This window comes from Pochonia chlamydosporia, chromosome 4, assembly GCF_001653235.2.
Source record: "Pochonia chlamydosporia 170 chromosome 4, whole genome shotgun sequence".
NCBI lineage: Eukaryota > Fungi > Ascomycota > Sordariomycetes > Hypocreales > Clavicipitaceae > Pochonia > Pochonia chlamydosporia.
Genome location: NC_035793.1, coordinates 5,112,875 through 5,124,709, shown reverse-complemented (window position 1 = coordinate 5,124,709; position 11,835 = coordinate 5,112,875). Strand labels below are relative to the sequence as shown.

Genomic DNA, 11,835 nt, shown 5'->3' with positions numbered 1-11,835 from the left:
ATTGCCAGAACAACTCTCCCTTATTAATTAATATCCCAAATGCCATCTCAACATTGTATTCATCTGCGTGCAACCACCCCAGATGAGCAACACAACACCACCCAAAAAATCTGCCACTACTCCCTCAACATCAACATGCCAACAATATAGATTGTATATGCCCGCTAAATAATGCAAATCGCTATGCCTCAAAACTCCAGATGGATGACTCCTCCAAACTGCAACACAAATTTCTCACTTAGCTACAGGCCCGCACTTCCACGAGCATGCTCGGTGCAAAAATGGCACCGCCTTCTCATCATCCACCATACTCAGCGGTCGTATAGATACAGCACCCGCTTGAACCTCGACTGTGCTAATCTCACGCCACTCTACCCACTCCATGGCTGGAACAACTATCGTTTTTCGACAGTGGGAACAAGTAATGCCACCCATTTCCTTTTGCTTCGTCACTCTCTCCAGAAGCTCACGTAGTTGTGGCAGGCCATCGGGCATATAGTACTGTAGCTCAGAGAGCTGTGAGGCAGAATAGCAGCTACGTAGCGCAATCTCCACCAACGAAGGGACACGACTTGGTCTTTCCAGCAGTCTATCGCTATCATTTTGCTCGTCGCCTTCAAATACGGCCACCTTGTTCGTCTCGTCGTATGGTGGAAACTTGAACTCTGATAGGATCTGTCCCATTGAGTCCGTCATTTGAAGAGGTGATCGACCCAGATGACGCGTTAGAAGCCGTTGGTCTGTTCCCTCAAGTTCCTCTTCGCCAGCGTCTAATTGTCTGTTAGGTTCAAAGAACGGATTTGGATGCAAGACCAAGTCACCCAGGTTTTTGCTGAAAAGGTCCAGGAGCTCTGCGGGAAGAGACCGAAGGCGGTTCTGAGACAGGTTCAGCTGTTTTAGATTCGACAGCCGTGCTATTGCTGGTGAAATCTCTGTCAACTTATTGCCTCGCAAGCTCAGAATCGTCAAATGCTGGAGATCAAACAAGGATCCCGGAATGAGCCGCAACCGATTCATCGCCATGTAAATCTTCAGCTCTGGGTCCTTCTGTTCAAAGGCAACGTCTTTAGCCACCACCGGAATGCAAGAAAATGTCTGCAGAGGGCTAAAAGTTTCGCTCGAGATCTCCTCTAAGCCCATGGACCAGAGATCAATAGTCTCGTCCCCTTGCTCCAGACAACTCTGAATCTTCTCTCTGGCCAATAGCTCCGCCTTGGATATAACAGGAGCAAGGGCTTGCGGCCGCTCTTCTAACTGTGGCAGCTTAGATCGGAGAGGCATCTCCAACACCTCCGCGGCCAAATCATCTCCCTCAGTGCCATCACTTCCCAGGTAGACACCACTGTCAAATTGGCGGGCTAACTTGCGTTTTGGCTTTGGTAGAATCATGTGCTCGCTGAAAGTCGAGTCAGAAGACGTGGGTTGTTGTTGAAACCATGATCCCACGTATCGCTTTTTCTTTCTACCCTCCACATAGTTATCCAGACCAGGGTCATCATCGCTGGAGAAAACAGCTGGATCGCTAGAGTTGCAAAGTCCCCCCGAGCGTGGATGGCGAACACGTTTCCGGGGATTATTGCTGAAACTTTGGGAATTCTCGTCCCAGGAGACTGCTGGCAGCCGGGGGAGAGAGGGCTCTTCAGCCATTTCTGAGACAGGGTAAAAAAAATTGAGTCACAAGTGGATTTCAAGAGGGCAGAATACGCTCGTTGCCTCTGATGAAATGCCTTGCTATTTTAGATGGCAAGGAAAGGGATATTGTAAGGTGAGGTTAGTAGTGGGAGACGCGCCAGGAACGCGCCGTTGTACTTGGTACCGTAACAGCTCCAGCTCGGCTCGGTAATAAATAGAGCTCAGGGTCCAATCTCGTCGTTCCGTGGCCCCACTTTGCCGAAACCCCACGTTGATTCTGCTAAAAGTCGCGTGTGGTCTCATGAAGGTGGTGGGGTTCTGATTTGATAACGCCCAACTTGGCAGATTAAATGTGTTTGAATGACGGAGCGGTTTGAGTCGCCGTTTATCTTCGATAACACCTTATACAGTCGTTCCAGAATCATCGAGACCAACTGTGAGTCTCCTTCTCAGCAATACGAGCCAAGTCAGAGATTCAACGATGCCCCATCCCTGTCGATGTAGCAAACACTCGGTTCACGGATATTCCATGCCAAAAAATACAATTCGCATTTGCATCATGTCTATATTTTAATCCCAATCGTCATCGTCGTCGTCATTTCTTGATCGTCCTGCCGTCCCCGTCTTTATGCTCTTTCCAGCAAGGCGCTCTTCCTCTGCGTCCTCGGCAGCTTGCCGTCTCTTTATAATGCGCATGTCCGACTCGGGAACTGCGCCAACTTCGACAAGAATATCATCAATATTACGCATATTCGTTCTGACGCCTGCCAGAGTCATGAGCGTAACCACCTGTTTGACAATGTCTCCCTTGTTATAAACGAGAATCGTTGGGCAATTTCTGTCCGGGTAATTCTCAATTGCCTGATTTGCACGGATTTCGCAAAACTTAATGTCTCCATATTCTCTGGCAGCTTGTCTCCATAGCTCTGACAAGACTCGTGATTCAACATTCGTCCCTGTCCCGGCAGTCAAGTTGACAAACACTGGTCCGTTTTGGGACGCCTCAGTAACCTCGCGCTGGTAGTCAGGTTTCGATATCGGGTACACGCCTCCATGAATAGATTTCTTTTGCAGGCTGTTAAGCTCTGCCATTCTTTTCTGGCGATATTGGTCTAAAAACTCGTCGTCTTCAAAATCCTCCAGCTCATCGAGCTCGTCAAGATCTTTACCCTCAAGACGATTCTCGTGTGCTAATCTTCGGCCTTCGAGGATAGCTTCTTCGATCATGGGAGTAGGACTCGGTGGTTTTTCGGGAATAACTCCATGTTTTCGCAGGATATCATTCCTAGCAATGGTCAGAGCTTGTGCCATGGAGGCTAATACAGCCGCGGGGTACTTAGTACTTACCATTCTGTGTCTGCGTTTGGATCATCTATAGGCACAGCGATTCTTTGGTCGCCGGGAGCCGCCATTTTGATATTGGCTTGCGGCAGACAAGAGACAAAACACAGGTAGTCTATCAATTGGCAGTGGTCAGAACCTCACCAGCAAAGAGGACAACACCAGCTCCAGTCCCTTTGCGGCAGCCTGGTATAGAATGACGACGAGCTTCTTGGAAACACAAGCCCACAGGAAATCGCCCCACAAACTCCAGCCAGTAATGGCAAAAGTTGCACAAGGGGCTCTCCAGGCTGCATAAGTTACAAAGACGTGTGGGTCTCTCGGTGCATTTTTACAGTGTAGCCAGCTTGAGCCAATCAAACCGATTGAAAATTTTGTCACGTGGTCTTGGGCCAGAAAACCCTATTGCGCTAGACTGTTTTGGACCAGTTTCCAAGCTAGAGGCAAACGAGATTCTCCCCCTCAAGTCCACCGAACTTTTCCTCGCTTAACACCTCTCACGCATCTTGCGAGCCCCAAATCTGCCGCCAGATTTCGTCAATAACTCGATCCTCGCAAGACACCGACGGCAAATTTCATTCGAGTCAATCAGTCAAGATGGTGAGCGACGAAATCCCCCCCTACTGCGCCGGCAGTCGATGGAAATACGCCGTGGAAAGTTGTGCGAAAAGGGTGGAAAGAAATGGACACTGTCGACACATGAATTCCCATCACCACGGGGGGAAGTGCTGTCGGCGGATGTCCAGGACTTCGATCAGCACAAGAAGAATCGATGGAAGTGCAAATTATGCTAACGGAGATTGATGCAGGTTCTCGCTGTTGATCTTCTGAACCCTTCACCGGCCGCCGAGGCCAAGAAGCACAAGCTCAAGGTACGATGACAACAAAAACAACAAACGCACCATCCAATCCTACCACACGACGGAACTTTAAACCCGCCAACAACCACGAACTTCGATTCTAACATTTTTTTTAGACCTTGGTCCCTGCTCCTCGATCCTTCTTCATGGACGTCAAGTGCCCCGGCTGCTTCACCATCACCACCGTCTTCTCACACGCCCAGACCGTCGTCATCTGCCAGGGATGCACCACCGTCCTGTGCCAGCCTACCGGTGGTAAGGCCAGATTAACCGAGGGTTGCTCTTTCCGAAGAAAGTAAACTGCTTCACGGGCAGTTTTCTTTCCTTGGGTACTCATGACTCTTACGGTTCATTCATGGTGATCACATCTCGGATCTGCAAAACAAAAGCACACGAATCCTCGACAAATGGGCGTATAGACGGAACCTTTTTCTCTCTCACACCTTTTTTGCCATCAAAATAATCATCAACACTTTTTTCTTTGCAGATAGAAGATGGAAACCACCCACGAACAGGGGCGTTTGGGGTCTCCGGATATCTTGCATGGCATGTCATTCATCACGTTTTTTTCCGTTACGCGCGCCTTGTACCAAAGAGTCGTCTTTGAACCAGGAATCAAAAAAAGCACTGCATGGAGGGGGTGGATAGCTGGAGAAGGGCTTTTCACGAGTGTCTAGGGTGGTCTGGATAGCCAACTGGACATGAGGACGTGGAACCGCTGGTTTGAGGATCGCTTCATACCCGAGTGCTATGAGTAGGGGAGGTTAGGCACTGTGCTTGCGAAAATTCAAATGGTTTCCACGAATTCTTTACTTTCTGGTCCGTGTGAATGTGCGTAGACGCCTTGCTGTGGTGCAACTTGCAGGCGATGTGAGTCACACCGAACACTCGTCATCCGTGCTGTCATGCAACTGTTGGAGTCATCTCCAGCCTGAAGTGGCAATTAATTTGGCATGGTACGGGACAGGATTCGGCTGTCATCGGAAGTATGCTTTGTATCCTGCCCACTGCCTTGGCTTGGCTCATCACTGGAAGAACCATCAACCATTGCCAGGCAGCATCACAGTTGTCTACACAGCCCGCCCATTGCTATTCCCGTGACCGACTGTCTCGTCTGCTTTGGCCAATGATGCATTCAAATCATCTAATAACAGTGCTTTGCGTTAGGTGGAAGGCAAACAGGACAGCTAAAAGTTATAATCTGCTTGTTTTTAAATATATGTATTAAAAGTTTGTGCGCGATCAACGCCTCCCCTGTAAACGTAAAACATTAGACCGCGTAGCCCAAACCGCAAATCATTAGGAGCAGCGGCACTATTTGGTAATCGACGTGTCGAAAGCACGCGAGATGATACAGCGTTGCCCATCTCGAATTAAACAATCGCCGCGGAGAGTTGACAACTGTTCTGGCGTTCCGACAGAGTCTACGTATAGACTGCCTATTGGCAGAGTCGCTGGGTGATAACGGGGTGTGGGCTGGGGTATTTTCCCGGTTGCCGCTCGGACTGTTATCGAGTCGTATAAGTAGCTTGGCAGCTGGATTTATGTCCATACTTACATGGCATGAAGAAGTCGTTAAGCAAGTGGTCTGCAAATCCCACTAGACGTGGGAGCAAAGTCTCGGTGTCCTCATCCGAGAAGTTGACGGCGCCTCCCTCCATCGGCATCTCCATCGCCTGAAAGAATGCGAGCAAGACGTTATCTTTGGACTTGGCATATTGATAGACTAGTCCAATCAGTTTCGGTCGGTTATATTTGCTGCTTGATTCGGTGTCTCTATAGTGAAAGTAGTCAACGATTTGATGCAGGCGCGTCTCGGTTTGTCGGCGCACATTGTCTGGATGTTGACACATACTTTTGAATACAGACTGAAGATGTTTGTTCACCTTTAGAGTGTTGTTTCTGGAAGGATTCCGCAGTGGCCAAAGCTTAGCCTTGCCCGCCGAGGTGCTCAGTCTGTGGTAAAAAGTATTTGCCTACGTCCAAGTATACACTAATATATTCTAATATGCCCCAGTATATAACGCGATATGTGATAACTTTTACTTGTTTAAACTCTAGGCCCCCTATAATATGGTTGAGGCTGCCAGCCAACGACAAATTCGCCTGCATGCCGGGTATTGTACGCAGCTGGGCACTTTAGATATAATACAACTACTTTGACTAGCAGTAGTATAATAGAGAACAACACTTTTTAGTATGCTCAACCTAAATTTTACGTCACTCTTGTTTTTATTATGTTTTCCTTTCCAACCTTAAGGTCAATCGTGCTACGTGTTTGAAGTAGTAAAACAAAGTAGTTGATGAAGAGGCGGAGAGACTGCCAGGCGCCTAATTACTCGCCAACAGCCACGCTTATAGACTCAAACAAACATTATCAATTTTTAAAAACCAGAAAAGAACAAATTGCATAGATCTTATCTGACAAATTCTCTTTCAAACCACTCAGTTGAGATATCTTGTGCAAACTGCCTCGTTGTCATGGCTACCCTGGACGCATTGTCTGCCATTAAATCTGACCAATCCCATGACACCATTTCCCCCATACAATTTCTGTGTAAGACCAATTCTTTCACTGGCCAAAGCGAACCACTTTACACGAAAGAGGCGCGACTACCACGCGCATCTGCCCCACTTTTGGCTTAACCAGTCCCTTGTGTTTCAAGGGCATTTTTCTTGGTCCCCGGCTCAATGTCTGCTTGCTTTGAAGAACCAAGGCCAACTCGAAGGTGACACCAACCTCCTCCACTCATCTTCCTCAACTCCAGCCAACCTCTTTCATCCCATTGACCTTTTAATCAATCACCCAGGTCTCGCTTGATTTATTAGCATCCCCGGCTTCCTTCTCTCGTTAATCTCAATCGTATCGACCACTCTCCACTCTACCGCTTTTTCTTTTCTTTTTGTCCCTGCAACACCAGACCCCTGTCTTTCATTTCGGCTACCTGTCACCACTGCCTGTGGACCAAAACGACAAACATATCAGACGGAGCAAACGACGCTTCAGCACCATTGACTGAAACCCGCAGCCGTAGCCAGAAATATCCTCCTGAAACAGAAGAGAAGCATTGAGAGACTTCACCTGAAGGACGGCAAACTTTAATTCCGCCGTTCATTCTACCACGCATTGCGTCATAGTGCGTCCTTTGCAGTGCATCGCAGCAACAAAACCCCGACAACACTCATTTCGCTAAACCTTTTCGTCTCTCCATCACCATGTCGACTCCACGAACTAAGCGCCAGTTCGCAGGTGCTTCCGCAGACCCAGCCCAGCGCCAAATCACATCCTTTTTCGGTACAAGAGCCCACGGTGACGCCGTCATCGAGTCGCAACTAGAGGCCCGCCAGCCTCTTCTGCCGAGCCATATTCAATCCAATCTCCTCAGTGTTGGCATGCGAGTGCGCAAGTCTGTCCCCGAGGGATACAAGACCAGCGGCACAAGCGCTTTCAAACTGTGGACAGATAATACACCCATGCCTGCGCGTCGACCTGCCTTGCAAGCCACAGTCCGAGCATCATCCAGAGAACTCCTCCCCTTCTGTGGTATCAATAAAGTCGGTGGTCTCGATTCACAGCCGGCTTTCCCCATTGACGACGACTACGATTCTGTTCCTGAGCTAGACGACGTCCCTGAGTTGACCATGTCCCAAGAGAGTGTGGAAAGCAACGTCTCCGAATCATCACGGAAGCGAGTTTACAGCGACGAAGAACTGGCTGATCGGCCAACCATGCTGGCACAACCATCTAGGGGCTGGGACGAACAGGTCAGCCCACGGAGCTTTGCGCCATCCCAATGGGGTAATTCGAGGGTCATGGCCGTTCCAAAGACCCGCGTGAGAGGGAGTTTGTCCTTTAAGGATGTGGTTGATCAGGAGAACATGGCTGTCGATAGCGACTTTGAAGAGGCTGATTTTCTGGTCTTTGGCGAAGGCCGAGACATGGATTTGTCTTAGACGAATCAATCATTTTCTTATGTTTTAAGAGCAAACAAACTCAGGTTGTATGGCATATTGTAAAGGAGGCAGTTTCGGCATTGGATTTTTACAGTGTTAGGTGTTTGGCGTCATGGATGGCTACACTTGCCAATCAGAATACCATTGGATTCATGTTTTTATCTATTTCCCGTACTCGACTTTCGAGTCCCAAACTATCCCATCGGGTAGTAATATAGTACAATTGACAAACGCTTTTGATGCATTCACATTCCAAAGTTACATTCCCACAAAGGGTTCCCGAAACTCCAACAGATCTCGCTGGCCGTAAAACTCCCCAGCAACCGTTAAAATCATGGTGAGCGTAGCACGCATATTCATGCGTAATCGCACTCTAGCTTCCTCCTGAGAATCCACTTCCAGCTCTGTATCGGAAGCAGAGGCAGCCAGACGAGCTAGTAAGCCTCTCTTGGCGGCTTCTAGGTCTTCATCAGCTTCACCTTCTTCGGCGTCGCCATCGCCATCCGTGTCAGAGCCAGATTCTATATCCATGGCTACGTCTCCGGCCTCAGATTCTTGAATCTCGCCAACTTCTTTCTCACCATCCTTATCATTGGTAACTTCGTTCTCACCATCTCTGTCCTTGGTAGCTTCCTCCGCCGGGGTATCATTTTCATCTGGGCTATCCATGTCGTCTAAATAATCGGCATCAACCCCCACCACATCCTCGTCGCTGCTGCTCGCGTCCACCGCCTCATTCACTCCCAACTGTCCGTCTTCCAACTCGTCTCGTAAGGCTGCCATTTCAGCCAAACTTCTACCCAGCAAGACGGCACGTCGACCAAGGTCTCGTATCCATCCAATCTCAGCATGATTGAGCTCCCCACGGTCAGGGAGTCGTGCAAGGAGCCCCCAGAGCCATTGACTCGTTCTTTCAGACAGAGTGTGGCCCCGTCGCAGGAACGTACCTCCTATGAGGACGCGCAGAACGCGAATTACCGTTTCTTTGGACATGAGCGCTAGTTGGAGTGGGTGCGGATCTGTGTTGCGCATGATGTTTGCCCATGTTTTGTTGGTGTTGGATTTTGGACCGAACGGTGCGGCGTAGGTGGCTTGTGTGGAAGATAGTTTTTTTGAGGCGTCTGACGGCGGTTCTGAATGTAGGGTTTTGCGAAGGCGATTATATTGCCTCATGATCGAAGAGAAATACGCTTCGTGAAGCTCCTTTTCATCACACTCGATATCGGCCTCATCTCCAGCCTCGTTCTCGGCTCTTGGTTCGTCTTCTGGCATGGCAATGTATGCCCCATCGTCGTAGTATCCCCTACTGTCGCCGATCCCATTGGTATAAATGGTCCGATCGATTTCGCCTTCCTCGCCGTCTTCGTCGTCGTCGTCTTTCTCATCTTGCAGCTCTGGTGGAAGCTGTGGTCCAATTTGGACCTTTGGCGCAACGAGCAAATGAGGAATGTTGTACGCTTGTTTTCTGTAATACTCACCATATCAGTATCATCTAAATAATGAAACAGAAAATATACATTCAGCAAAGAGTAATTCAGAAACAAGCGAAGGCGGGTGGTGTGTGTGGGCTTACCTGACCGACATGAGATATGCCATGGCGTCGGCATCATCCTCGAAATCAGACTCCTCGCCATAGGGAATCGTGGTTGCATCCTCCAGGCTCGAAAAGACGTATTTTTGACCCCATGTTGGATCTATTGACGAGTTTTGGTGCTGGTGTCGAGGCGTGGCGCCAGTTTGTTTCCTTGGTCGCTTTGGGCCAGGTTCTGAAATTTCGCCCTCGTCGACGTCTGAGAGCTCGCGTTTGGACGACATGGTGTCCCGAGGGCTTCAAACTCCCGTTAATGCCGCGACTGCTACCATATAGTTGGTATTTAAGGCATGAGAAGGAAGAGTGCCGCAAGAGTGGTTGCTCAATGTGCACCGGCGCAAAGTTGCCGGTTTAGGATCGAGTGTGGAAAGCTTGCATGAAGATAATCGACTGAAGTCCCAGTGCCTACGAGGACCAAATCAACGGCCACATGCGCAGGGAGCTCTAATGCCTGATTTGGCTGCCTGGGGCTGTCAAGTCGCTAAAACGGCGTCCACTCAGCGCACATCGGCGCTAGCCACACGCTAAGCTGGACTTCCAGATGTCAGCCAGCCGACTTGACTTTTGATCCGATTGACGGAACCTTGAGGGACATCTGGACCCTGACATTCAAATCCAACCTCGAAGCCATCTACTCGACTTTCTGGACACAAGCCGCATTGTGACCGTCACCCACGTTGATGGTCTTGCGAACACGACAATGAGGGCAGCTTGCGTGCGCTGCTCGGATATCCATCCGCAGATTCGAGCACCAAAGGCGCTTCTGCGCTCCCGCCGAGCTTCTCCTGCCCCAGCGACGTCGCGAGCTCCATTACAATGCCGCTTCCAAAGCACAAGTTGCAACCACTTTGTGGATAGTGGTATGTGCTTTTTGTTGCAGCCGACGCTTTTCTCAAGGATAATGTGTATACTAATGCGAATATTACTGCCACAGAACGAATCGAACATGCATCGTCACCTCAACTGCTCCCTGGGGCGAAACCGTTCAAACTCGCCGTAAAGGACAATATCGCAACAGCCGAATTCCCTACGCAATGCGCCTCTCGCATCCTCCGCGGCCACAAATCGCCCTATGAAGCAACCATAGTAACGCAACTACGTGCGCGAGGCGGCACCGTCGTGGGAAAAACCAACATGGACGAGTTTGGTATGGGCTCGCACTCGACGAATTCCATGCACGGCGCCGTGAGCAGCCACCTCTCTACGGACGAGCCAATTTCGGCCGGAGGTAGTTCCGGAGGTAGCGCTGTTGCTGTCATGCTTGGAGATGCCGACATTGCGCTTGGAACGGACACTGGTGGTTCAATTCGTCTGCCGGCGTCGTACACGGGCTCCGTCGGTTATCGACCAAGCTATGGCATGATTTCACGATATGGCGTGTTTGCTTATGCCAATTCACTCGATACGGTGGGAATACTGGCCAAGGAGGTGAAGCCAATTCTGGACTTATTGGTAGAAACCAAGCTGGACGAAGAACATGATCCCAACGACCCGACCTCGTTGTCTGTGGCCTCACGGCAGCGATGCGCTAGAGGATGCCCACCAGTGCTGGAAGACATGCCCAAGCTCACTGTTGGCATACCGCTAGAATATAATGTTGCCGAGCTTGATCCCTTAATACGAAAGGGCTGGGCTGAAGCCGCGACAGCCCTGGAATCAGTAGGCGTCAGAATTGTGCCCGTGTCGCTCCCCTCAACTAAGGAAGCTCTTTGCGCGTACTATGTCCTCGCTGCTGCTGAAGCTTCCTCCAACCTCGCCAAGTACGACGGTGTTCGATACGGTGTAAGAGCAGACCATGGAGATGCCGAAGGCGACACGTTGTATTCGGAAGCTCGTGGAGCCGGCTTTGGCCCCGAAGTCAAGCGCCGTATTTTACTCGGCACCTACAGTCTGAGCTCCGAAGCAATGGATAACTACTTCATCCAAGCACAAAAAGTCCGTCGCCTAATTCGACAAGACTTTGACAAGGTCTTTAAACTAGATAATCCACTGTACGAACCTGCGCAGTTCGACCTCAGCGACATGGACGCCGAAACAGCACTGCAGGACAAACAAGGTCCTCCGCAAGTAGACTTTCTATTGTCACCGACGACGCCATCATTTGCGCCTACACTGAACGACGTGCTCACAAAGAGCAGCTTGGAGGCTTACATGGGGGATGTGTTTACTGTACCGGCCAGTTTGGCCGGGTTACCTGCCGTGAGCGTGCCGTCGAGAGTCGCAGAGAACCGACTACCGTTGGGACTACAACTAATTGGGCAATATTGGGATGATAAGCGGGTGCTGGGGATGGCGGAGAGATTGAAAGCTCTGATGGCATAGATGTGTTGCATATAGATGGCATAACGTGACGTTAAGCATTTTACATTTTATTATATTAATACATAGATATCATGGCGCTTTGGGTAGTTACAACTCCTGTGGTATCCTTCAAACCTTGGCGTTGGTATTTGAAGT

The 11,835-nt window shown here is 49.8% G+C and overlaps 6 protein-coding genes across 6 annotated transcripts; 3 read left to right on the top strand and 3 right to left on the bottom strand.

The window, feature by feature from the left end:
* Window positions 1–234: 234 nt before the first annotated feature.
* VFPPC_09991 (leucine Rich Repeat domain-containing protein) lies at window positions 235–1,647 on the bottom strand (the record flags this gene model as incomplete). The annotated part of the gene is made up of 1 exon (XM_018288439.1): window positions 235–1,647. One exon carries the CDS (start codon window positions 1,645–1,647, stop codon window positions 235–237), a length of 1,413 nt encoding a protein of 470 aa, XP_018137855.1.
* A 555-nt stretch (window positions 1,648–2,202) lies between these two features.
* On the bottom strand, window positions 2,203–3,044 carry VFPPC_09992 (Phosducin family protein; the record flags this gene model as incomplete). Its single annotated transcript, XM_018288440.1, has 2 exons — window positions 2,203–2,917; window positions 2,980–3,044. 2 exons carry the CDS (start codon window positions 3,042–3,044, stop codon window positions 2,203–2,205), a joined length of 780 nt encoding a protein of 259 aa, XP_018137856.1.
* Window positions 3,045–3,570: 526 nt separating this feature from the next.
* VFPPC_14702 (ribosomal protein S27e) lies at window positions 3,571–4,132 on the top strand (the record flags this gene model as incomplete). Its single annotated transcript, XM_022428925.1, has 3 exons — window positions 3,571–3,573; window positions 3,783–3,845; window positions 3,950–4,132. The coding sequence occupies 3 exons, from the start codon at window positions 3,571–3,573 to the stop codon at window positions 4,130–4,132; spliced, it is 249 nt and encodes an 82-aa protein (XP_022284052.1).
* A 2,917-nt stretch (window positions 4,133–7,049) lies between these two features.
* VFPPC_14703 (ribonucleotide reductase inhibitor) lies at window positions 7,050–7,787 on the top strand (the record flags this gene model as incomplete). The annotated part of the gene is made up of 1 exon (XM_018292471.1): window positions 7,050–7,787. One exon carries the CDS (start codon window positions 7,050–7,052, stop codon window positions 7,785–7,787), a length of 738 nt encoding a protein of 245 aa, XP_018137858.1.
* A 258-nt stretch (window positions 7,788–8,045) lies between these two features.
* On the bottom strand, window positions 8,046–9,602 carry VFPPC_14704 (hypothetical protein; the record flags this gene model as incomplete). Its single annotated transcript, XM_018292472.1, has 2 exons — window positions 8,046–9,252; window positions 9,361–9,602. The coding sequence occupies 2 exons, from the start codon at window positions 9,600–9,602 to the stop codon at window positions 8,046–8,048; spliced, it is 1,449 nt and encodes a 482-aa protein (XP_018137859.1).
* A 476-nt stretch (window positions 9,603–10,078) lies between these two features.
* VFPPC_09993 (glutamyl-tRNA amidotransferase, A subunit) lies at window positions 10,079–11,700 on the top strand (the record flags this gene model as incomplete). The annotated part of the gene is made up of 2 exons (XM_018288441.1): window positions 10,079–10,238; window positions 10,313–11,700. The coding sequence occupies 2 exons, from the start codon at window positions 10,079–10,081 to the stop codon at window positions 11,698–11,700; spliced, it is 1,548 nt and encodes a 515-aa protein (XP_018137860.1).
* Window positions 11,701–11,835: the final 135 nt, after the last annotated feature.